At 38.8% G+C, this 27,358-nt stretch overlaps 2 protein-coding genes across 2 annotated transcripts; one reads left to right on the top strand and one right to left on the bottom strand.

Annotated features, from left to right (window-relative positions):
• Positions 1-5,442: 5,442 nt before the first annotated feature.
• On the bottom strand, positions 5,443-6,387 carry LOC106830384 (olfactory receptor 51I2-like). The gene has a single exon (XM_014839963.3). The coding sequence runs from the start codon at positions 6,385-6,387 to the stop codon at positions 5,443-5,445; it is 945 nt and encodes a 314-aa protein (XP_014695449.3).
• A 12,286-nt stretch (positions 6,388-18,673) lies between these two features.
• On the top strand, positions 18,674-22,305 carry LOC106830174 (olfactory receptor 51I2-like). The gene is made up of 2 exons (XM_070491521.1): positions 18,674-18,690; positions 21,345-22,305. Exons 1-2 carry the CDS (start codon positions 18,674-18,676, stop codon positions 22,303-22,305), a joined length of 978 nt encoding a protein of 325 aa, XP_070347622.1.
• Positions 22,306-27,358: the final 5,053 nt, after the last annotated feature.

Genomic DNA, 27,358 nt, shown 5'->3' with positions numbered 1-27,358 from the left:
CTCTTTGGTAGATCTAGAAGCCCTGGAGATTTGTGTTGGGGTATAGCCATTCAGACACCAGTGGAGGAAAAGATCAATCTGGAGGGTGACAAATAAAAATGGCAAGTAATAGGATATATTGGAATATATGATGAAGTCATTTGGTGTAAACCTAATTCAGCCTGACCTTGTCTTTCTAAAAGGGCCTGACGGAGGCCGTTGAGCACACATTGTATATCTGCTTTAGACATTCCCTATGGCAAGAGCAAAGGCCCTTGAGATAAATGTGCAACTTCTCTCCCCCTCCCAATGTTGGTGTCTCCTTAAGGATTAAGTATCTTTCCTTAGGCTAGAAACTGATTGCTGGGCTCACCTGTGACCGCCCAGCTCAAGACAATAGACTTGCCTCCTGCTACGCCCACCAAGATAGCAGACCCACACCTGCTGTGTCCATCAAGTGCTGTGCCGACAGGACAATCTTGTGACTATTGTGGGAGGGACATTTCAATCATGTGAAACACCCTCTTTGAGGGTATATAACCACCCTCTGTACCCCCACTTCTTTGGAGTGCTCTGTTCCTTTGTGGAAAGACACTCCCGGGTTATAATCCTCAGATTTCAGCTCAGAATAAACTCACCCAAATTTTCATTTACATATTGGTTATGGATTATTTTCGTCGACAAGGGTCTTTAACGATGCACTGCAAGCTCTAGGATCAATGATCAATGATTTAGTCTAGTATATTGGGCCAGTACCTGCTGGCAAAAGCTTGGGAATTATCCAGAAAACAAATATGTCAAAGTCCTCCAGAGACAGAAAAATGGTCTCTTTTTATAACCAGGAGAATGTGGACCATCCCTACATGATAAGATTATTCTCTAGATGAAGGAGGGACTAATTTCAGGACACATGGTAACATGGCTGGGATTTCTGGTTTGGGGACTGCACAACTCTGAAAAAGATAAGAGATATAGATGGGGAAATTGATCTGAGTATCACATCATTACCAGTTTAGTTTGGGTGGTTGATTTCTCATGCTGCGAGGAGCCAGAGCCCTTTCCATTATGCTGTTTTAAAAGTTGCTAAGATTTGGAGTTTGATAACTGTGATGGTTAATTTTGTTTGTCAACTTGACTGGGCCATAAGGTTTCTAGATATTTGGTTAAACACTAGTTCTGGGTAAGTCTGTGAGGGTGTTTCTGGATGAGATTAACATTTGTGACAGTAAACTATGTAATGCATATTGCCCTCCTCAGTGTGGGTGGGCCTCATCTAATCCATTGAATGCCTAAATAGAATAAAAGGCTGAGTACTTAAGAAAGAAATTCCGGGGCTGGCCCCGTGGCCGAGTGGTTAAGTTTGCGCGCTCCGCTGCAGGCGGCCCAGTGTTTTGTTAGTTCGAATTCTGGGCGCGGACATGGCACTGCTCATCAGACCACGCTGAGGCAGCGTCCCACATGCCACAACTAGAAGAACCCACAACGAAGAATACACAACTATGTACCGGGGGGCTTTGGGGAGAAAAAGGAAAAAATAAAATCTTTAAAAAAAAAAAAAAAAAGAAAGAAATTCCTCTCATTGTCTTTGAGCAGGGACATTAAGGTTATCCTGCCTTTAGACTTAGGCTTAGACCTAAACTTACACCATTGGCTCTCCTGGTCCTTCGGTCTTCAAACTGGAGCTATACCAGTGGTTCTCCATGGTCTGAATTTAAAATCTCAGACTCCATAATTGTGAGAGCCAATTCCTTACAATAATAAATCTCTTTACACACACATCTTATTGACTCTGTTTCTCTGGAGAACTCTGACTAATACAACAGCTACAATATTTAAGTAGTCAGAATTAGACTTTAGGATTCCTGGATTTTTCACACGAGAGACACTAAATCATGTAGGCACTTGACTCTGCCAACCTCCATTGACCTCAGCAGCTTTGTGCTTGTATCAATCTTGTGACCTTTCCCTCACCCTTTCCTGTTTACCTGTATTCCTCTCATGGAATCTGGGCTCCCTAAAGCAACAACCTTGTCTTACTTCATTCTGTCCATCCACATCAGACCTGCTACAGGCCCTCTACTTAGATAGTGCCTGATGATCTAGAGCAATATGAAAGAATAAGCAGAAAAATGCATGAATAAATAAGAGGAGGAAATCGTAAGTGAACAAATTAATGAATGAGCTTATGATTAATAATGAATTTCCTTAAATCAGAATCTCATATCAGGAAATGTTTCCTCTCCCTTTTCTCCTCAGAACTCCCCCTATAGAGAGAAGTGCAAATTAGATGTAGCACCTTTTTCTTTCTTTTTTTCTTTTTAATTTCCCAGAGTTATTGAGATATAATTGACATATAACACTGTGTAAGTTTAAGGTGTACTATGTGATTATTTGCTAAACATAGGTATTGCAAAATAGTTACTACAATAAGGATACTTAACCCATCCAAAGAGGTGACATCTTCAGTAAGTGGACTGAACTTCTCAGTCTTAATTTCCTCATCTGTAAAATAGAACACCAATCTCCGATTTATCTACCTTGTATGTTCGTTTTGAAGAGTGAATAAAATAAGCTGCTCTAAAAATTATGTAACAATATACATAGCTTATTTACCCATGTTGTTTTTATTCAGCAAGAACGAATGCAAAATTCAATGTTTAGCTTCAAAATATCATGTGCATAAGCCATAGTCTAAAGAACTATTTTGTCCAATACTCTTTAACATGCAGTAGAACTGTTCACTACCTGCTTTGTGCCCCCGCTGTACTCGGAATTTGTTTTAATCAGATCAGTTGGTTTGGGTAGTTTGTCTCCTCTAGACTATAAGAACTCATTGGAAGGGATAATGTACTATTTACATTTGTACTCTTCAGTCTCTAGCCTAGGGCTTAAAATATACCACACACACACAGTGAAGGAATGAATTAATAAATGATTGTATTTCCACATATTTATATATCAGCATTCTCTTTATACTTCAATGAATTAACATATCTAAAAATGTTTTAATCTAAAATAGATAATTTTACTAAAGAACAATTTTATATGAAGATCTTGATATTGATCATAATTTGAAAACCATATGCATTATGGATATAACCAGAGTGAATAAAAAATAAATTGTGCTTGAAATTTTCAAGCATGCCACAAATGGAACTTGCATATTTATGTTGACAAGACCTTACATACTATAAAGAGAGCATACCCATAGCAATTTAAATAAAGTGCCAGCACTGCGCCTGGCCTTTAATAGGTGCCTAAGATAAATATTCTTTGAAAGAATGTTGCTGTTTAATGATTTTGGCTCTTTCATGTATGTCTTATAATGAAGTTACTATCATAATAATTGGACAATACGCTTTCAATGCCAGTGCTTTTGCTTGGTCCTCTTAACCTGAAGGACTTTGAAGCATTGATTTGCCTCGTTTATGTACATGTGCAAAGCATTCTGAGAACACCTGGGATAATATTTTCTGTATCACATTCTACAAGGAAAGACAATCAGAATCTTGACCTTAGAAATCCGCCCAGTCTAATAGGGCTCAGCAGACAACCGCTAGTGACAGTCCTCTTCTATTCAGTCCGTTACATTGAATTCATTGCTCTGTCTGGATCTGTTACTTGCCAATATGGGGGGAAGAGGAAAGGGATGGAATTTGCTTAGGCTAAAGGAGAGAAGAGACTACCAGAAAATGCATTATCTCATCTATGAGGAGTTTTATACAAACTTCATGGTACCCACTAAACAAAAAATCTTCTTAACCTTTATTTTTTTTTGTATTTCATAAAAAAATACTACCAAAATTTACCATGTGTTATTATTACTGAAAGTTACATCAGTTAATACCATTTATATGCAATTACATTTATTTTATCTTAAAACCTATGTCGATAGTGTGGGGTGTTATTTGAAATAAATATTGACATGCATAGATATAACTATTGTGCCATGCATATATTTTTTTAATTTTAATTAACATTTTTTGACATAATCTTTTTGTTTTATTTTATTTTATGTGGTAAGAACACAACACAAGATCTATCCTCTTAACAAATTTTTAAGCGCGCAATACATTATTTTGACTATGGTTACAATGTTGTACAGTAGATCTCCATGGCATATGGATCTTGCTCAACTGAAACTTTATGCCATTGATTAGTAACCCTCATTTCCCCCTCCCCCCAGCCCCCAACAACCAACATTCCACCTTTGATTCTATGAATTTGACTATTTTATGCACCTCATATCAGTGAAATCATGCAATATTTGTCTTTCTGTGACTGCTTCATTTCACTTAGCATAACGTCCTCAAGGTCATCCATGTTGTTGCATATTGCAGCATTTTTTTCTTTTTTAAGGCTGAATAGTATTCCAGTGTATATATATGCCACATTTTCGTTATCCATTTATCAGTTGATGGACAGTTAGGTTGTTTCCACATCTTGGGTATTGTGAATAGTGCTGCAATGAACTTGGAAGTGCCGATATCTATTTGAGATCCTGATTTCAATTCTTTTGAATAAATATGCAAAACTGAGCTGGATCATATGGTTATGACACCAAAAGCACAAGCAACTAAAGCAAAAATAAACAAATGGGATGACATGAAACTAAAAAGCTTCTACACAGCAAAGGAAATCATCAACAGAGTGTGAAGTCAACCTATGAAATGGGAGAAAATATTTGCAAACTACATGTCTGATAAAGGGCTAATCTCAGTAACATATAAGGAACCCCTACAATTTAGTAGCAAAAAAACTAATAACATGATCTAAAAGTGGACTAAGGAGCTAATAGACCCTTCTCCAAAGAAGACATAAACAGTCAAGAGGTATATCAAACATTCTCAACATCTCTAATTATCAAGGAAATGCATATTGAAAGCACAATGAGATATCACGTCACACCTGTCAAGATGGCTATTGTCAAAAAAATCAAAAGACAAAGTGTTGGCAAGGATTTGGAGAAATTCGGACACATTCACACTGTTTGTAGGAACGTAAAATAGGGCATCCACAGTAGCAAATTGTATGGAGGTTCCTCAAAGAACTAAAAACAAAAGTACCTTTGCCATAATCTTGGAGAAAAGAATCCTTTACCCATTATGGCAGTATTTCCATGGTAATAACTAATTTCCTTTGTGATGATTCACTTTAAACAAGGATAATAGTAACATATTATAACAAAATGAGGGACTGATTATGAGGATGTACATCTTTGGATTAAAAAAGAGGAAAACTGAGCAAATAGTTTTTGCTAAATTATGATCCAGTTTACCTCGCCAAATCCTGTTGGCTTGAGTCTTCACTAGTACCAGGCTGTTATCAAACATCTGATGGCAGAAAACCTAACAGAAAGTAAGTGCCAAAAGGAAATTTTAAAAGCCTTATCAAAATAGGTCTCAAATCTGTGGAGTAACAGTAAATATCTATTGAATCTAGGCCTTTCAACATAATTCCTGCTTAAAACTTGGTTCCCAGTAGTATTTTGCAAAGCCTTTGACGAATCTGTTTGGTTTTGATGGAATAGATGACAGGGTTGAGCATTGGAGGCACAAAGAGGTAAATAAGGGACATGAGTGTGTGCACATACTGTGGCGCATGCCTACCATAGCGAGCAGCCATGGACACACCGACCATGGGCACATAGAAAACAAGTACAGCACACATGTGTGACACACACGTGTTGAGCGTCTTTAATCGTTCCTCCCAAGATGCAATGGCAAGTACAGAGCGCATTATGAGAACATAGGAGAGGAGAATGAGTGCTGAGTCCAGACCAAAGGCAGAGATAACAATGAACAGACCAAAAATATTATTGATGGTGATGTTGCTGCAGGGCATGCGGATTAGATCTGAATGCAGGCAATAGGCATGGGAGAGTACATTGGCTTTGCAGAAGGGCAACCTCTTCAGAAGCAATGGGAGTGGTAAAACCATGCAGAAACTGCGGATGATTACAGATATGCCCATGCGTGCCACTTGGGCGTCAGTGAGCACTGTGGCATAGCGCAGTGGGTTACAGATGGCCACATAGCGATCAGAGCTCATAACTAGCAGGATCCCAGACTCCACGAAGGAGAAGAAGTGGATAAAGAACATTTGAACCATGCAGCAATCAAAACTGATCTTCCTTAAGTGGAAGCAAAATGTGGCCAATACGGTGGGCAGCGTGGAAAAAGACACACCTAGGTCGTTAATTGATAGCAGGGACAGGAAGTAGTACATAGGCTGATGCAAGCTCTGCTCCTTCTTGATAATGAAAAGGATGAGGGCATTGCCCACAATGGAGACAACGTAGAGAGTGCCAAGGAGGAGAAACATCCAGTGTTGGGAGGTCTCCAGCCCTGGGAGCCCTGTCAGGGTGAAAGTAGGCAACTCTGAGCTGTTGTGGGGGTTACTTCCCATGCTGGGATTACTGCTTAGATTCTAGGACTATTATCCTGTAAGGAGGACAAACACACGGTTTTATCCATGACCTAGGCCTAATATTTTAAGACTCTCAGATACTGTCCAGCCCCTCACTTTATAGCATTAATCAATCTTTTTCACCAGATCACTCATCCTCGTTTTTCAATGTCACCAAGATTTCTGGAATTGTCTGAATTTTCTCAATTTTTCCAGCTCACTAATCAGGTCACATTGCCTTCCTTTACACTTGTGCCTATTGCCACCATGCTCTTTCTCACACTCAAAGCTATTAACTCTTTTCTTTATCAATCTATAACATCACTGCATTCAAGACCTAAGAAAATAACTCTGGTGATCACTACTTCCTTGACTATCCTGCCCTATTCCTGAGTATTCCACTTATTCATCGAACCGTAATTGCTTCGTTTTTTTACTTTCTCACACTATTGAACATTTCTACCGTGTCGTGACTCCCAAGCTTCCCTACTCTTGTATTAGTCTCTCAGTTCTTCCATTCATTCAAACAGACAGAAGACAGATGGAAAGAAAGACATCCATCCATAGAGATAACCTTCCAGACATTCATCAAGAGGCACTAGACTCCCATATTTCCACTCATCTTTTCATTCTTCTCTCTATTTAACTTATGGCACCACTTTTATCTCCAAATAATTTACTTTAATGACAATCATTTCTTAATCATTTCATCAGAACTGAATAGAATCTAGCTTCTGGAAGCCACTGGATTAATAATCATTTCTCTACACCACGGAATGTCTTCTCCTCTGTGTTCTCCACCTCTTCGAATAATACCATCATTATGCTTAATAGTGATACTCAAAATCCAAACATCACTTTGACTGTTTATTTTGCTACATTAAAACTGTGTTAAACCAGGTAACAACCAATAAAAATACTGCCTCCAAAGTGCCTCTGTCAGTACCTTTCTCTATTTCCTTCCACCTGCAGTCTCACGCTTCAGGCTCAAGAAACTGCATTTTTGTACCATAATGACAGCCTCCTAATAAATCTCATGCCTATCTCTATTTCATTTTCTAATGTTGAGTAGGACTAATATATTTTAAAGGCAAATCTAAAAATGACACTTTTCTGTCTAGAAACCTCGAATGCTCCTTCATTACCAAAGGATCAAAACCAAACTCATTAGCCTAGAATTAAAGGCCTTCCATGGCCAGTACTAAATCAAGATTTCTGATCTCAACTCTCAAAACTTCCATCCTTGTAGCTTAGGACGCCAAGATTGGGGCTGGTCCCATGGCCGAGTGGTTAAGTTCTCGTGCTCTGCTTAGGCGTCCCTGGGATTCTCCATTTCGCATCCAGGGTGCAGACACAGCACTGCTCATCAGGCCATGCTGAGGTGGTGTCCCACATAGCACAACTAGAGGCACTCACAACTAGGATATACAACTATGTATTGGGGGGCTTTGTGGAGAAGAAGAAGAAAAAAAAGATTGGCAACAGATGTTAGCTCAGGTGCCAATCTTTGAAAAAAAAAAAGATACCAAGATTCATCTGTTTTCTGTTACCCAAACATGAAGCACAGCTCCTCAGCTCCCACAGGGTTCCCAGAATGTGTGAACACACCCATTCGATCCACCTTCTAGGGCCCAGGATCAACGATGCTCTCCTTCAAGAATACTTGGCTGGTCATTGCCAGTGGTAGTCAATTCTCTCCCACTACTCTCATAGGTATAGGTTTGCCTCTCCTTCTGTACCCATTTCTTTGCCTTCCCTGTGTTATAGCTTTGTGACTCCTATCTTCCCTCCTGGCTCACCAGCTCCAACAACTCAGGCCTCACTCTTATTCATTATTTCAGTTCCTTTCATGCTTAGTCTTAGTGCAAGGTGTTGAACAGGAGACACTCTCAGTAAGTCACTGCTCCCCTCTGCGTTTGGGCTCTCTTTGTTGTAAACTGGAGATGCTAAGAAGCTAGCTACTGATGTGAAGATCCAAAAGTGGACAGTTGTGACAAATCTTAGGACCATAGACTTTCATCTCTGAGCTCTAAAACCAGCTCTACACTCTCATCTCCAGCCTGTCACCAGCTTCTACTCCTCCATCTGCATCAAGATTCCACTATCCTTTCTTCTCAAGATGTAATTTTTTTCTCCATTCCTCATATTTAGGACCCCTTTGTTTTCTCTATGTGAAAACTCTTCCTGGGGGCGCCCCGGTGGCGAAGCGGTTAAGTTGGCATGTTCCGCTCTGGCAGCCCAGGGTTCAGCAGTTTGGATTGCGGCTGCCGACATGGCACCACTTGGCAAGCCATGCTGTGGCAGGCGTCCCACATATAAAGTAGAGGAAGATGGGCACGGATGTTAGCTCAGGGCCAGTTTTCCTCAGCAAAAAGAGGAGGATTGGCAGCAGATGTTAGCTCAGGGCTAATCTTCCTCAAAAAAAAAAAAAACAAACTCTTCCTAAATATTTTTGTTCCCTCCATACACAATATGCAGACACCCTTGATTTTGGAGTTTTTTAGCACTTAAGTAAGGTCCTGCCAAGTGACTTCCAGAGCAGTCAGTTTCTTTTATTTACCCCCTCATACGATATTATTCTGAGAAAAGCGTGTGGATGCTTATTCACACCAAGGCATCTACATCCAAAATATAGCCTGATGGTATATCCCTGCTGAGAAAGTAATGTCAGAGCAGGAAACATGGCAGGATTTCAGAAAACAAGAGGAACAGATGGAAAATGTAGAACTGGGAAGGTGATAAAGGTGCAAGTTGCAAGAAAAAAAAATTGACTCGGATTAGAGATAGCCTTCCTTCCTTCAGATTGTCATATTAACACTCAGATTTCTAAATTAGGGGCAGCGTGCCTTCGGGCATCAGTCTGAGGGGCTCTGACACTCCTAGTTACCTACCTGAGAGACCTCTATGCATGGAAAGTGCAGAGGAAGGAAGAGCAGTAGTGGGGGCCCTGCATGCCGTGCCCATAGCCCCCAGTTACCTCCGCCAACTCCCTGGCCTGAGCAATATAAGGCTGCAGCCAGGAAGTCCCTCGAGCTTGTATGAGCTCAGGTGTTCATGAACTGCTGGGAATATGGAGCATCTGCAGTGATCCACACCCCTCTGATTTAGTATTTCATCACTCACAGGGGTAGGAATGCAGGAGTAGGAATGACCAGACCTGGAAGCAAGAATATTGTATCTAGCCCCTCACCTTTTTTTTTAAAGATTTTATTTTTTCCTTTTTGTCCCCAAAGCCCCCCGGTACATAGTTGTGTATTCTTCGTTGTGGGTTCCTCTAGCTGTGGCATGTGGGACGCTGCCTCAGCGTGGTCTGACGAGCAGTGCCATGTCCGCGCCCAGGATTCGAACCGACGAAACACTGGGCCGCCTGCAGCAGAGCGCGCGAACTTAACCACTCGGCCACGGGGCCAGCCCCTCTAGCCCTTCATCTTATGGAAGAGTTTATGAGAGCCTAGAAAGGAAAAACAGACACCTCAAATTTATACAGCTTGTTAGTGACAGAATATTTAAAACTAAGTCTTCTAATTTATCTTATGTGAGCATGATCAATATTCACAAGAAACACTGAATGCCATGAAGAGTGCTTAAACCACATATAAGTTAACTTCAGGAATTGATTTTATTAGAAAATGTGAAATTCTCACCTGGATTATCCATGAAATTGACCCTAAGCATTTTAAGAAGCATGGGTACATTGTGTCTGACCACATACATCGTATATCTTTAGGTCAAAGTATAGAAAATATTTTCCCTGTTTAAGAAGGTCTTGAGGACACTGCATTGTGCTGCCTTCTTCACAGGTTTTTTTTGAGCTCCAAGAGGGAGATAGCCTAGGTAATAAGGATTAGCTGATAAAGTTTTGAGCTAGATAGATCTAAGCTTGAGTTTAGGTAGCACCACTTGCCTTGGGAAAGTTTCTAATTCACATACAGCTTTATTTCTTCACCTGTAGAATTTCTTATAATCCTACTTATATCATAGAATGATTAGGATGATTAAACAACATAAGACATGAAAGGCATTTGGCCTATTGGCAACCAGATAGCACTTAATAGATATTTATGTTTAAATCTCAAACATTGGGTCTTGAATGTAAAAAAATGGGTATAGATATTCACCTAAGTGTACAACACAGTAAGAATAAATTCCTGAATAGTTTGAACAATTCATTTCTAGGAAAACACCAGCAGGTACAGCTGGAAGAAGTAGCGATCAGTAACAAGAGATACACATTTGAACCAGATCAGCGAGGACAGTAAAAGAAGTTGGGTTTAGAAAGAACCTCTCAGATACCTTATGTTTGTCTGAGACCAACCAGGCTGAAAATGCAGTAGCTTTTCCAGAATCCCACTCAGACATACGTCAGACCAAAGGATTCAGTGCATCACCTAACACACTCCTAGATCTTCCCACAGTCACACTGATTGTCATGGGAAAGGTTGGGGAATCACCCAAGCCCTGATCTATACATATGAATGTGTCTGAATTCTATGTTTATTGTTCCTTTGTCATAAGTCTATCTCTTTAAATTTTCCTATCTAAAAAAAATACTGTTTTTTCATTTTTGACAAGGTCACAATCCCTACACTAAAAGTCTATGGTAAAAGGTGCATGTCAACAAAAGTAACTATAAATTATGTCATTAAAAACAATAATAAATCGAGTCATTCATTCAAGATTAGACATGATTTTAGTCATGGGAATGTGTAAATGAGTAAGTCTAACAATTCATAGTGTAGTTCAGGAGACTCATAAGAAAACATTCATAATAGCCTAATGAACGAAATGATAAGAGATATAAGGAAGGTTTTAGGAAAGAACGAAGGAGGGGAATTTGAAAAATTATAGGCAGTCAGAGCAGATTTCCAGGTGCATGTAATATCTCTCCTGACTCTCAAAGAAAGAGCAAATATTGTTCAAGGGAATGTGGTAAGCAGAATGCACCCCACCAAGATGTCCATTTTTGAGACCCAGGAATATGCATGTTTCATGGCAAAAGGGAATTGAAGATGTAATTAAGATTATGGACCTTAGGATTTTTTATTTTTGGGGTAGTCCAGGTGAATCCAATTACTCACATGAGCTTTTAAAAGCACAGAACTTTCTCAGGCTGGAATCAGAAATACGTGGCAGAAGGAAAGAGGAGTCAGAGAGCTTTGAAGAACGAGAGGCAGCTGACCCACAAATACTGGAGGGAGTCACAAGAAAAAACCCCCCCAAAACATGAGACATAGTGTGGGCAGCCATTAGGAGCAAATACCAGCTCCCAGCTAGCAGCCAGCGAGGAAATGGAAACTTCAGTCCTACATGGATGAGGAACTGAATTCAACCAACAACTTAAATGAGCTTTGAAGCAGAATCTTTCCCAGATCCTTCAATAAGAAACACAGCCCTGCCATCACCTTGATATCAGCCTTGAGAGACCCTAAACCTTTAAGGTTTCTAGATTTCTGACCAACAGAAACTATAAGCTAAGAGACTTTTGTTGTTTTAAGCTGTTAAATTTGTGATAATTTCTTACAGCAGCAATAGAAAACTAATACAGTGAGCCTCAGGCAGAAGGGAGAGGATGGAAACAACAGAGAAGAGTCATTTCTGGCAGATTTGAAAACACAAACACAGGTATGAGGGCTTGAAAGGGAGCACTGGAGGAGGAGAATGGGTGGCAGAACAAGGGCAGGGGGTTATAAGACTTAAAGAGCGAGTGGGAAATTAGTGAGAATTTAATCTATGAGGACCGGGCTATGAATCATCTCAACTATAGGGCCAGGAAATTTGGAGAAGAAGGATGTTTCCACTATTGCATATATTACAGGAGAAAGAAGTGTTAAAAACAAGACAGCGGACCCCAAATCGAGTCACTTATGCTAAGCCCCGCATCACCAAATCAAGACTTAATTACAGTTTTTGCTCCCCCAGAAATGGAATCCCCAGACCAGCAGTAGTTAGGTAATCTGACTGATAGACCTCTGACATTCCCTAAAGGAAAGTAACCTTTCAATAGCCCACGTGCTTTTTTTCATAATATAACTTCCTTGTTGCTATTCCTTTCTGCCTATAAAAGTCTTATTTTTTACAGCTCCTCAGAGCTCCTCTCTAACTACTAGATTGGGTGTTGCCCAATTCATTTTTTTTTGGTGAGGAAGATCGACCCTGAGCTAACATTTGTGCCAATCTTCCACTATATTGCATGTGGGTCATTGCCACAGTATGGCCTAACGAGTGGTGCATGTCCACACCTGGGACCCAAACCCGTGAACCCCGGACCGCTGCAGTGAAGTGTGTGAACTTCACCACCATGCCACCAGGCTGGTCCCTCAAATCAATTTTTCCTTGAATAAACTCTTAAAATTTTTAATATGCCTCAGTTTGTCTTTTAACAAAAGATAAGGGCAAAGTTAGTGCTGGGAATTGAGAGTTCCTGTAAAATCACATCAGCATTCTTCTGAAATAAAAGTAAGGTCATCAGCTGGGAGTAAGAGGTTGGGGTAACAGATGTGAGTGATTTGAGAAGAGAGAAAGTATGAAATGGAAAACATAGAAGCATTTATGACCACTGTCCACTGTCTAATACAATTTGGGCTGATTAATGAAACCATTGAGTTTATCATTGCCTCAAAACTGTCCACCCTCTCAATTACAGTACTCTTTTATTAAATGCTTTCTAATTTTCTTGGTAACTTCTCCTGGAAGCCCTCTGTTCTCTTGCTTCAGTCTGGATCAGCTGCTTCCCAGGTCTCTTACTCAGCTGGCAATGAGGAATTCATCCTACTGCTCTCTTGAGTTGGAATCCCATTTCCCGGATCATGTATCTTCCTTTTCTTTGTCTTCCTTATTTGTTTGTTGGGAATCTTTCTCCTTTGCTCTTTAATTTAGGAAGATGTTTATTAAATTGGATACTATGTTTTAATTTCTATGCAAAGCTGTTTCGTCTCCTTTCTGCAGTCTTGGTAGAGAAGCTTTCTTGTACTATACACTGTGCTAAGCACCTTAAAAGTCTGGTACCAATTTCACTGTTTGTGTGTGTGGGCAGGTCAGGGGAGTGTTCCCCATACACCCATGAAATTCTCAGACACCGGTGTAGAGGAGCAGGATTTACTACCTCAAAATGTATCTCTTTGGCTCAATTATTTTTAAGAACAAAAGACTCAAGAAGAAACTTTGACCTTACCCCTACTGCCTAAACAAATATAAGATAAAAAATCTGTTTCAGGAAGGGGCTAATACCATACATAACTATAGTATAACATGAACTAGGTGTGGTAGACAAGGAGGAACCTAATGAAGTCTATTTGATCAAAATGCTCTCCATGTCGCAATGTCTGTGCAAGGCATGGCAACCATTTGTTTACCATTTACTTTTCCATCTCCATGTGAATTACCTTCCTCCTCTTTGAAGTCCCAAACCACTGCCCCCAATATCCTCCTTTCTCTTTAGCTGAAGGTAGTATTTAAGGTGGTGGCTTTGGCTATTTTAGCATTACTCAATGTTCTTGGGTTACTCCCATATATACGCATTACTAATCTTGAATGATTTTTTTCCTGTTATTCTGTATTATGTGATTTTAATTCTTTTACCAGTAAGAAGAACCTAGGAGGATGAGGGAATAGTTCTTCCTCCCCTACAGTACCAAGATTCAAAGTCTAGTTCTATCACTTATATGTTTTGTGTTTTGTAAAAATTATTTAACTCACTGTGACTCAGTTTCCTTATGTGTAAAATATAGATAGTAAGAGTATCTGTTTCATAAGACTGTTGTAAGGTTCAAATGAATTAATGGAGTTGATCAACACATAAAACACTCAATAAGTAGATTTGAATATTATTACTGAAGGGAAACAGTTACAATCCAGTGAGATAAGATGCCATGATTAACATCTGTGCTAGCCCAGAGAAGAGGCATCTATCACAGCCTGGAGGGCCACCAATTTCTCTAGCTCACATTAATTAATTAAGGTGGAAAAGTGAATCAGATATTTCACCAAGATTCTAGCCAAGAATAAAAGACAGTTTAGATTTGGAACAATTGATTGATGACCCAAGTGTTGTCCATTCTGCAAGATGGTACTATGGGGCCCAAAGGTATCTAGATACATTGACAAAAAAGCATCATTTGAATAGCTGTCTATATGTCATGTGTACCTTCATATGTGATTCGTTAAATAACATGCTAACCAATTTAGCAGAAACTTATGGAAATGATACTGATGCTGTTATGTTGATGGTGTTTATTATGGCAAAAATATTAGTTATATGCTTACTATTGCTAAACATTGTGCTGAATACCCTGAATATATTAAAGAATAAGAATGACGTAGACTCATCTTTCATGGAACTTACATATTAATGTATGAGAGAGGCATGGAATGAATAACTTATTGTTTACATTAAATCACTTAATCACAGCTCTGCAAGGTGCAAGAAAAGATCAAGGGAGAATGTTATATAAGCATTTAGGAAGCTAGGAGGTTACGGAATCTTCCACAAGGCAGGTTAAGATAATAGTTGGTAGATAAGGAGCTAGTGAGATGAAGGGAAGGTGAGTGGGGAAAAGCTTCCAAAACATGGGAAATAGCATTTGTAAAGGCCTGAGGAAGGACCAAACTTTGCATATTCAAGGAAATGAAATATCATTATGATTGCAAGAGAAAGAATAAAGGGGAAATGGCTCAAGATAAAGTTTGAAAGAAAGACAGTTGTCATATCACACAGGGTCCTCTGGGCCATATTAAAGTTTAGACATAATAATAATAGAAATGGAAATGATATGATGAGATATTACTTTAAAAATATTTCTGTAATTTGGAAAGTGGATTGAAAGAGGACTGAATAATGTGGGAAATCAGTTAAGATTCTACTGGAATTATCTAAGATTCACATGTTGATATTTTTATCTAGAGAGTGACTAGAACTGGAAAGAAGTAAATTAAATAGAAAGATAGTTGGAGTTAGAATTGAAAGGATATAAAAATATTTCTGCAAGTAGAGTTCGTAAGTCCAACACTTATTTATTAAGCTCTCTTCTCTCTTTCCCTGAACATTTCTAATTCATTCTTCAAGTCTCAGTGTAATTTTAGATTATTTTAGGTCCCCTCTTTCAAATCATTCCTATTCATAGCACTCTAAATTTCTTTTCTGAAGCAGATTAATGCATGAAATTATTTGTGCAGTCTATTGTCCTGATCACTGTGAAAGCAGAGAGAAGGCGTGTCCTGTCCATTTTTGTACCTCAGCACATCCCTCAGTGTGGTTCCTTCACTTAGGAATGGACTCACACTAACTAAGACAATGGCATAGGTGCATAATGGTATCATTTACAATATGAAATAGAATTATTATGTGGGCATAAATTCTCTTCTCAGTTTAACCAGCACATTCTACGTGGTAGGAGACACCACAATTACATTTCTTCTTGAACAGGGAATAAGAGGCAAAGGAGTAGAATTATGAAATCTGAAAGATTCATGTCTTAATTTCTGATGGATATCTCCAAAAAGACCCTAACATGTTAGGCCATTAGCCCCTGGTGCTTAGTGGGCCAATTGTGTCATCTCCTTATAACTGCTTGATTGATGCTGTCCTTCAAGCCTCTTGTTTTCTCTGCTTTAAGCTCTTCTTCCAACCAATTGGTGATTGTGTGTGTGTGTGTGTAGTATATTTGTTTATGATTATGATTTTCTGTCTGGACTGGAATCTTGACTCCTGCAATATTTATATAGTCTTGGCAAGTGCCGTAAAGTCCCTGAATCTCAGATGTCTCATCTGTAAAAAGTAGACAAAACTTATAACTGATAGGCTTCTGTGAATATTGAATAATGCATACAAAGATACTAGTAAGTTAATGACATGTAGTAGGTGGTCAATAGATAGTAACTATTTTTCATACCCTATACTTTAATTAGGTAAAATTGATCAAATCTCAAATTTCTGAAAATCACTATTTTTAATAAAATCTTTTTTATTTCTCTCTTCTGATGTCTTGACACTGACTTAATGAATAGTTCTAAGAAAGCAGTTCTGTTTTTCCAATTTCTAAGAAATTCGGGGCACTTTCCCTCGTATACTCTTTCCTCACTCTGATAGATACATTTGCTCACACACACATACATATACACAAACACAGACACTACAAGCAAATGCTAACAAGCCCTTTAGAGACATTAATGCCTGAGGAACTTTGATGTTTCTCTATACAAATTTAAAAACATGCTAAAAAATTAATCCCTAAAAAAGGTATAGTGAAATCTAAGAAAGTTCTAATTTTCCTGTAAGGAAGACTGATGTTGGAGGAGAGGAAGGAATTTTCTTCTACTCTTGTAGATTCTTCTGGCTAGTCTAAGAATTAAATTGATATGAGACAGAATAACAGGAGAAAATCAAACAAGTTTAATAACATATGTAGATGGGAAAAACACAGGAAAACCAAACAACTTGAATAAATGATGGAAGCCAGTACGTTAAATACCATCTTCAACTAAAGACAAGAGAGGATGTTGGGGGTAGTGGTTTAGGACTTCAAGGGAGAAGAAGGCAATTCACATGGAGATGGAAAAGCAAATGTTTGGTAAACAAACACATGCCATGCCTTGCAGAGACAATGGCACATGGAGAGGACTTCGATCAAATGGGCCTTGCTAGGTTCCTCCCTGTCTACCACACCTAGTTTGTGTTACACTATTAGTATCTATGATGATATTTCCTTCCTGGAACAGATTTTTTATCTTATATTTGTTTAGGCAGTAGGGGTAAGGTCAAAGTTTCTTCTTGAGTCTTTTCTTCTTAAGAATAATCAAGGCAAAGAGATACATTTTGAGGTAGCAGATTTTGCTTCCCTACAATGTTTTATAAAATGTCTAATAAAATTTATCTGGAAATATTTGCCTGTCTATCTATCTATTATCTATCCATCTTTCTATCTAATCTATATATCTAATCTATTTATTTGCCTATCTATCTATCACTCTGTCTATCTCTCTATCTACCTGTGTCCTGTTTTAGTGTTTTCTCTGATGCTCTACTCTGTATGCTTAGTCAGCCTACTGAAAAATCCCGTACCGATTTTAGCATAATGAAATGTATTCATCAGCTTTCTTCTGATGATTAAATGAGCTAACCTATATCAAAGAACCTAAGATGGTCCCAGATACTTGGTAGGTGCTCAACAAATATCAGTTATTCTCTATTTTCCTCTTTTCCAAACCTTGGTAATAAGAGACAGCATAGGCAGTGGAGATAGACTCTGGGGTCTGCATCAGGATAACTGTATTCAATTTCTGACTGTAAACAATTTTCTGTGCAGGTCAGCAAGGCTTTTCCCTGCTAGAATCTCTAATTCTTCATCACAAATTTTGGGTGTGATGCAAAATGACCCAAAGACTCCCCTAATTTTAAGAACTTTGATTTAGTGTCTAGGAATCAACCTGTTCTCACGGCCCTCAGAGCCCCCAGAGCCAACTGGCTCGCCCATCTTCTACTCAAATTCTTTTTTGGCAGATGAAAAATTGGCAAGTCATTGCAACAGTTCTTATTCCATAAGCACTTACTAGGTGATACTGAGTTTCATATTCACATGGATCTATGGGCATTTGTGCTCCAATGTTACAAATGAGGTGTTTGGAACTTGAACAAATTAAATAATTTTCTTAAGGATATTCGCTTAGACAGGGAAGGAGATGGTTTTAAACCCAGATCTGAACATAGGGTGACAAACTGTTCCAGTTTGCAGCAACCGAGGGGTTTTCTCCAGTTCAGGTTTTTCAATGTTGAAACCAGTAAAATTCAAGGCAAATCAGGATCATCACTCTATTTGCTGACTGTCAATAATTAGGCTCTTAGTGTTTATGCCATTTTGCTTCATGAGCTCTATTTGGGTTGAGGCATGCTTATTAGAAATAGCCTTAATCTAGGAGTCAGTGAGAGTCAGAGGATCTGGGATTCAATTCAGCCGTTTAACTTACTGAATGGGTTCATTCTGGGCCTCAATTCTTCTTCTATAAAATAAAGGACAACACAGTTCTAACTCTTAATTTCTCTGAAACTTCTAAGTGCAAGAAATGCCAGGGTACAGAAGAACCATCCACTCAAGACTTTTTGTACACCTGCTGCCCCAGCCACCTGTCTGAGCCCTGAGACTTACTGGGCCCAGGGGACTCTGAAGAGGAAACTTTATAGAGCTCAGGGCAGGGAGGGGGTGGAGGCTGGCACGAATGTTGTGTGCAGAGTGTGCAGAGTCTTAAGTGTTTCTCCCTAGTAGACACTTTACCTACATCTCTCCTCCAATCCACCATGGCTGCCCTGGGGAGGTAAGTTGGGTCTTCAGCTATTCCCTCCCAGAGGTCTGTAGGAACCTCATTCATAACTTCAAACTTCTGAAGTGATTACAGTACAAATATTTGAAGTAGGAGAGGTTGTCTGTGATTGAAATTTAGAGATTTTTCCTGCACTCCACTTCTGTCCCCAAACCCATACTCCCCATCTGTACCTCTTGGTGCTTGAAATTCCACTATCCTGGCCTCATTCTTACAGCTTTATTGTGAGGTTCCCAACATGTATAGACCTAGGTAGGCATCTTCTGAAGCTTTTGTGCAGTCTGAATTGTTCAGTATGGGTAACTCATACTCTAATATGCTCACTGGGCTGTGGCTAAAAGGCAAAAGAAGAGAGACTTTGTTTGGGAAACTGAAAGTGGGAAGACAGTATGGAAAGAAGATCAGGAACCTCAGCCTTTAAATATCCCTCTTCATTACCACTTTATTGGTTCTCATTTACAGTACATATCTTGCACCAGGGTCCTGAAATTTTAAATGTTTTCCTCTGAGTTTTTTTTTTTCCTACACTACAGACATGAATATAAGGTCTGAAGAAATAAACTAAATTCACAGCTGATATATGGTAGAGCTGAGATTAAAACTCAGCTATTTGATGTTGGGAGAGTTATTTAACCTATCTAAATTCATTTTATGCTTAAAAATGTGTAGCAAAGAATACCTCCTTCCTCTGATATTTTATTTATCTATCAAATTAATATTTATAAATTAGAACTAGAACTAGTAATCTCTGAGACCTAGTCCAGGCCTCTAAACCCAGTTACTTGGTCCAAGCATTGAGGACAAAATGAGGGCTAAGCAATGAGGACAGACAATTATGGGAACTTATAATTTAATGGGAGGGAAAGATACTAATCAAATAAACAGATGTATAATAATTCGCTGTAATTCTAAAGTGAAAAGAGTCATGAAGAAAAAGATGTGTGAGGATGTGTAACAGGTACGTACGACCATGAGCAGAGAATTAATGAGTGATTAGAGCAATTGGAAGATGATGAGTTCCCAGGATGTACTGCTGATGCTGCTGTATGCCATAGTGAGGATGTTTGAATTCTTATTTCAAAAGGTAAGAGAAGCCATTGGAATATTTTCAGTAGGAAGGTAACATCATTTTACTATAATATAAATAAGTAGTTTGGCTGCTTTGTGGAGAATGGATTAGAGAGAAACATGACACTAAAATGGTCGATCAGCAGGGAAGGTCCTGCAGAGATCCTGGTTAAAAATGCTGAGGGGTGGATTACAGTTAGAAGTGAGACAGAGAAGAGAGTCAATGTTAAGTATATTTTGCAAAGGTGCTAATATGTTAACTAAATCTGGGAATGGGAGAGGGACAGAGATGCCACCTAGGTTTTTCTGGGTTAAGCACAGGGATAGATGGTGATGGATTTTTATGAGGTGATAATATTGCAGAGGTTCAAATATGGTGATTAACAAAAAGTTTAACTTTGCATTTGTTGTGTTTGAGTTGCTTATGAGCTGTTACAATTGATGGTCCAATAGTGAGTTGGATGCTTGAGTATATAACTAGAAGAGAAGTCTGAGCTAGAGACATAATTTGAAATAACTGACTCACAGACGAGAAAGAAGACTGCCATTATGAGTAGAAAATAATTTTGAAAATGTTATTTATGAAAAAGAGCACAGAAATGAATGATTATTAGAAGAATACATGAGGACAATAACGAGGGTTTTTATTATTGTTGTTGTTTGTTTGTTTCCCATGATATTAGATCCTGAAATTGATCCTCCATAAGGAAGCACTTGATGTGGGGTGGGACATACCTGGAACTGATAAGAGTGACCCAAACCCCTAACTATCAAACTTGGCTGCCTAATAGAATTGCCTGGGAAGTTCAAAAAATACTGATGATTGAGTCCCCCTGCCAGAGATTCTGATTTAATTGCTTTGACTGTGGTCCAGGCAGAGTTTTTTAAGCTCCTCAGGTGGGTCTAATATACAGCACAGTTTGAGAATTTTTAATCTAAACAGAGGGGAAAAAAACAGGCGAACATGCAAGAGAGAAACACCAAGAGCAACCAGGCAGAGAGGATCATGAGATTTTGGTCTCTCAGTGAATAAGTGAAGAACTCAAGTAACAGAGAATGAGAAGCTGGGACGACGCTTGATTACAGGCAAGAGAAGAGGCACAGCTCAGAATTCAGATAAATTTCATCACTTTTATAAGAGGGAACAGATTAGTAAGTAGAGAGAATTTCAAAAGAATTCGTGGAGGACATACTGTACCTCACTTCTTGAAGAAAATAGTAGCTAAGAATTAGTAGAAAGAAAGAGCAAAATCACTTTCTGCCATTGGAAGAAGATTTGAATCTTTCTGTAAAGAATACAAAGACAGGAAGAATAAAGAATAAGGTGCAAAAAAAAAAAAAAGAGTCAAAAGATTTTTGTAGGGAAGGATTTAGAGCCCAAGACCCATCTGTGGATATGGGCAGAGTATGGAAGGCCTGAGATGTACCCAATGACCCCTAATGTGCTCCTTCCTGACCCTTTCATGATCTTTGATATGAAATCTAAGTATAATTTTCTCTTCCATCTTGAGGATAGTGACCACTCTTGATCTTTACGTCTTCCACTATCTGATCTGACTTTGGTTGTCTTTTCCCAAAAGCCACTCAGAGACCTCCACGGGAAGTTACAGGGCTAACATCTCAAGCACTACCAGCTTCACACTATCAGGCTTCCCAGAGGTGGAAGGCCTGGAGCACTGTTTAGCTGCCCTCCTCTTGCTGCTTTATGCTGTTTCCATCCTGGGCAACATCCTAATTCTCTTCATCATAAAGGAAGAGCAGAGCTTGCACCAGCCAATGTACTACTTCCTGTCTCTATTGTCTGTCAATGATTTGGGCGTGTCGTTTTCTACACTTCCCACTGTCCTGGCTGCCTTGTGCTTTCATGCCCCAGAGATTGCCTTTGATGTCTGCCTGACCCAGATGTTCTTCATCCATTTTTTCTCCTGGACAGAGTCTGGGATCCTGCTGGCCATGAGTTTTGATCGTTATGTGGCCATCTGTCACCCCTTGCATTATTCTACAGTGCTCACTGATATCCATGTGGCTCACATGGACATATCCATCATCATCCGCAGCTTCTGCATGGTCTTCCCACTGCCTTTCCTTCTGAAGAGGCTGCCCTTTTGTAAAGCCCATGTGCTGACTCATTCTTATTGCTTGCACCCAGACCTGATCCGCCTGCCCTGTGGAGATAGCACCATCAACAGCATGTATGGCCTGTTCGTTGTCATCTCTGCCTTTGGTTTAGACTCAATGCTCATTTTCCTCTCCTATGCACTCATACTGCGCACTGTGCTGGCCATTGCCTCCCAGGAGGAAAGGCTTAAAACACTCAACACGTGTGTGTCACACATCTGTGCTGTGCTCATCTTCTATGTGCCCATGGTTAGTGTGTCCATGGTTCATCGATTTGGGAAGCATGCCCCTGAGTATGTGCACAAATTCATGTCCCTAGTGTATCTCTTTGTGCCTCCACTGCTCAACCCGATTATCTATTCCATTAAGACTAAGGAGATTCGTAAGAGGCTATGCAAGATGTTTTTGGAACCTAAACTCTGATGAGAGAGTACCTGATTAGGTACTTAGGAGTTTATTGTTGTTTCTGATTTTTGGGTGTAAATGCTAGCCCGTTGAGGGTTTCAATCTCCTTCTTCATATGGACCTATGATTGGGTACCTACCATTAGTTTTGTGGTATAGCCTGCCTATAACCCATAACTTAAAACATAAGGCACCTCTATGTTGTAATTAACCATGTCACAGCTTGCCATAAATGACTTGTCTCAGACCTGACAAGGAAGAGGATCTTCAGTTATACCCCTTTATTTTTCCCAATATACTAGTATCATCTATGATTTCAAGTAAATCTCAAAGCAGACAAAAACTAAAAAAAAACATGGATGCATATGAATGATGTTATGACTGGGGATTGTGTTATTTGAGATCATAGGTATCACTCAATACTTTTTAGATGAATAATAGTTTTGAATATCTTTAAACATTAAAAATTAAAGAAACACAACAGCTATGACCAATATTACACTTTGGAATAAGAGCATCCCTGAGTCCTATAAATGGAACACACATGTTTGCTGTGCTGACTCTACAATATAAATCATGTAACACCTGAAATTCAGAGATTTAAAAGTAGGAGAAAAATTTTTTGGGAAAAAAGAATATGTTGCCATCCCTTGGGCATGACTGGGATGAGGATTAGCTTTCTCTAGGGAGATGGTAAGCACTCTAAATAGAAGGCTAATATGTACTAGTAGTTGATGGTGGAGAAAGTTGCCTTCAGCAGCATTGACAGTTTAGCCAATGATCTGCTGGAATGTGGACTTTCCTGGCCTGTAGTGAGCAACCAAGTAGAGAGACTTCAGCATACGCTGGAGCAGAGGAGAGGTGGTAGATGAAGGTTATCAGGAAATTCACAAAGCATAATCCCTGGAGAGTAATAACGATAAAGGGAGAGGAACTCTCTGCAAATTCATACAAAGCTCACACAAGATAGACCACACAGGCCTGAAGACACCTGATTGAGGTAAGCAGAATAGTGTAGGGACCTTCACAGGCAGTGGACAGGTTATGGCATAGTTCAATTCTGATAGATGATTGGGGAAAACAGACACTGGGGCAGAAAGTTATTTTTTTAAAGAAACACCCTTTTCTGTATTTTCTTCATTACATAATTTTCTAAAATAAATCTACAGAGACCCAATGACATGATCATTCTCCACACATAGCATCAGTATAGATTCCAATCTTAACAAACCTGTCATGAATGCCAAATTAACAAACCATTACCAAAAACAGTAGACTAAAAACCTAGAGATAACATTTTCAACAATACTAGGTGACACAGAAATCTCAAGTATCCTAGAAAAAGGTGGGTGTAGTCAAACGACTGAGGGCAATGAGATTAGAAATTGTATGGTGGGGGTCAATGCAGTAAAGGTGAATAACAAACCTTAATCCAACAAGAAATAAAAACCCTAAAAAACTGTACTCACCAGCTCTCAATAGGAGAAACTATACCCTAAGCAGAAACCTGAGCAGATGGCTTTGAGGTTGACTGGTGAAATTGGGAACAATCCCTACAACGTCCAAGTCCTCATGTGCTTAAGAGGATCCAGCAGTGCTGTGATGGCCCTAAGCATTTGAGAATCTCAGAAATGTTCAGCAAATAAGCTTTCCAAAAGGATGTAACCTCAGCCTGAAGGAAACCACATAAAACAGATAAAGATCACTTGAGTAAGAGAGAAAAAAGGTTTTGATGATGGGTTTTCACCATCATTTCACTTTTCAGGCTGTAGAGGAAGCAGATGCAAGGAAGTGCTACAGCAGCTAAAGCAAACTCCTCAGGCCTGTAGAGCCCCATGGCTGGAACAGAGGGCGGGAGCAAAACATCCTCTAGAAACAGACTTCCTCTGAGACTCTCAAGTGGCCTCAAAGAGAGGTGCTGCTTTACCTTTTGCACAACAACAGAGGGAGCCCAAGAGCCAAGAGGCTGGCCATGCTACCCTGTTGTCCCCTCCCAGTCCAAAGAATACTCCTCCCAGTCACCCTGGAAAAGCACCCTTCCCTTATATGGGGACAAACATTGAATATAAGCTCACTCTATGCGCAGTTATGAGTAAAAGTGAAAGAAAACAATCAAGGAAAAATATTAACCCACAGCCCTGAGAGTCATGCTTACAATGGGAATCTTCCTTCTTCTAAAAAAAAAAAACTTTTTATATTCTAGTGCTTCAGTATCTACACCTGAATATTACAAACCACATTGCTGACCTTAGTATTTTTTAGGCTTTTTTTAAAAAAAATTATGTGTATCTCTTAGTCTCAACTACAGAATTGAGAAGTCACAGAATAAGGCAAGAGAACAGGAAGAGTGAGTACCACTGCATCACTGAAAGTATTTCTCTCATCATTCTGTGCAGTTTTCCCTTATTTCTTTGTTTAACAAACACACATGGAATGACTAATGTGAGCCTAGCTTTGTGCTCAGCACCAGAGATGCAGAGACGGATGGGGCCTGGTTCCTGATAACAAAGAGCGTGTGATGTAGGGAGATGTTTCATTGCATCTGTCTAACTAGTTGAATATGGATATACTGAGCTAAGTTCAGAAAAAATAAGGGATCACTGCACAAAATGGTGCTGGAAATTTCTTTCAGTGACACAAAAGTACTCACTTTCTAGCTCTTAGTTGGATAAGAACCACTGAGGCACAAGCACACATACACTGAATATCACCTGTTTATATTGACTGTAGATGATAGAGAAATATTATGAAGAGGCAGAAAATTAAAAGCTCTTATTTTCTTAATATAGAAAAAATAATCCATTATGTACACGTGTCTATATATGTATATGTTTTACTGCTGCCTAATAAATATTGATGAATTTCCTAATAGTATTGCAAAACAAAAAAAGCTTTTCCTCTCTGAAATTAATTGTATTTGTTTAAACTGGGAAAATAAGTATTTAACTGATGCACTGACATCTAACTAAATGGTAAATTATGATCTTGATTATAATATTTTTGTGTGGGCTGAAGAGTAAGAGGGTTCTTTAAGAATCATGTTAAAAATATACCGTGATTGCTTTAAAAATAGTGCCAAATTTTTCAGTTTATACCTAAATTGTGTCTTATTTCTCTCCTTCCTCCTAATAACCATATAGTTGTTTTCCACATTATTTGTAAAAACTTTCTTGTAGACATTTGGATTCCAAAGGTGGTGCCGTGTTTCCTGTTGAATGTAACCATCAATCTCCATACCTTGTGAATAACAGACATGAGACGTATTTCCAATCTAGGGCCTGTTACCCAGTTACACAAAGTTTTGAATATACATGTTTAGCAGGAAGTTCTTTGTTGGAGTTTCAGATTTATTTTGCTTGCCTCTTCTACATTTAGTAGAAGACTTCTTCACAAATTGCTGCCACTTGGATTTTTGTGTTAAATCGCACAATAGATATTTTCACACTGCCATGTCACATATAGAAAAAGCCACTTTGCACTCTATCAGTTCTAAGCTGTTTAACATTTACAGAAGAATTTGTCTCAGTCAGAGACGTTGCGCTTGGCTGTTAAGACTAATGATTAAAGTTGACTCAAAGCCATTGTTGCTTATAGTCTGTCTTTCATTGTGAAAATACAGATTATCATCTAGGAAACTTGTTCTCCTAGCGTGTAATATAGGATGTTTGTCTTAAATATATAGCCTCATGGTTCTCAGCGTTAATTCTATCCTGCCACACTTCTGTGAACATTGACCATGTTCCAGCACTAACACTCCTGCATTGCACTGCAGCCGTTGAAAACGTGGTGTAGCTTAATAAGGAGGAATTTAAAAGGAATATGCACTTAGTAAACACATTCTAGGAGACTTTGACATACCCCTTCCATCCTTTTTCAGATCAGTTTTTCTCATAAATGCTAATGACAAAATTCCATAATCAGTGGAAACCTAACATCATGCCTGCCACATTATAGTTTTCAATAAATATTGTTGAATGAATAAATAAATAAACGAGTTGTTATATTTTTTATAAGCAAACTAACAAAAAGCAAAGCTTATATGAAAAATAGATTGCCACGGGAATTATATTCAGTCTCCCAAAAAAACTTCGTATTTTTTTAGACGTGGGCTTGAGTAAAAGAGAGTGACTATATGTCTCTGCTAGGAGGAATGGAGCTTCAGAAACACTTCAGGGAGAAATTTTCCTTAGCACTGTGACTGACAGTAAATAATGTAGGATCAAATTTGTCTAATAACCAGTTCTTTTTTTTTTTGCATTTCTATTAGTGGAAATCAGTTTTTCATCTAAATTTTTAATAAACCCTGCCACAGACAGATGTTTTGGATGAGTGATACATGACTGCAGAAATTTATAGAAGTTTTGTTTGGGGATTATACTTTCCATTGAGGAGTGTTGTAGGCTTATGCAAATATCAATAAAATATCAAATGTTTAGGTGGTGTCAGCTGACTTCGGAGTTACGTACGTAGAAAACAGACTAAATTAAATAATCACTTAATGGATAATTTACCTCTTTTATTTATTTTGTTACATGTATTTGATAAACAAGTTTTCCATGGATAGTGGAAGAAAAGAAAAAGGAGAAATAAAACACTTTATAATATAAATATGAACACAAACCACATATACCTTCCCCTTCGAACAAATCCATGGGACCAAATCTTGGTTTCTGACATTCATGTCAAGTGACTGCTTGCTTGGCAGTCCTCCTCTTCCTCTGCAGAGGGTAAATCCTTGGCAGTGACTCTTGATTAGTTGAGGTTAGGAGATTAATAATTTACAAAGTAATTACCAACTTTATAAGCTCTTTATTGTTTCTATAAAACCTGAAAGCATTTATAAGCACAAGTCTATAAAATATGGGTTTGTGCTTTTCATTCCATATTAAATTCTAGTTTTATTGACTTTTCTATGACTCTTACTATAAGGCACAGAGATCCAGAATTCTATGCCACCATGACTCTTATTCTAGTTTCTTCTCTTTCTAACTTCATTGACCCACACCACATGGGCCCTGGACCATGAGATATGCACTCATGACAAAGCAAAACAAAAGCATGACCTTTGTTAT

The sequence above is a fragment of the Equus asinus genome, chromosome 20 (assembly GCF_041296235.1).
Source record: "Equus asinus isolate D_3611 breed Donkey chromosome 20, EquAss-T2T_v2, whole genome shotgun sequence".
NCBI lineage: Eukaryota > Metazoa > Chordata > Mammalia > Perissodactyla > Equidae > Equus > Equus asinus.
This window is presented reverse-complemented; position numbering and strand designations above follow the sequence as displayed.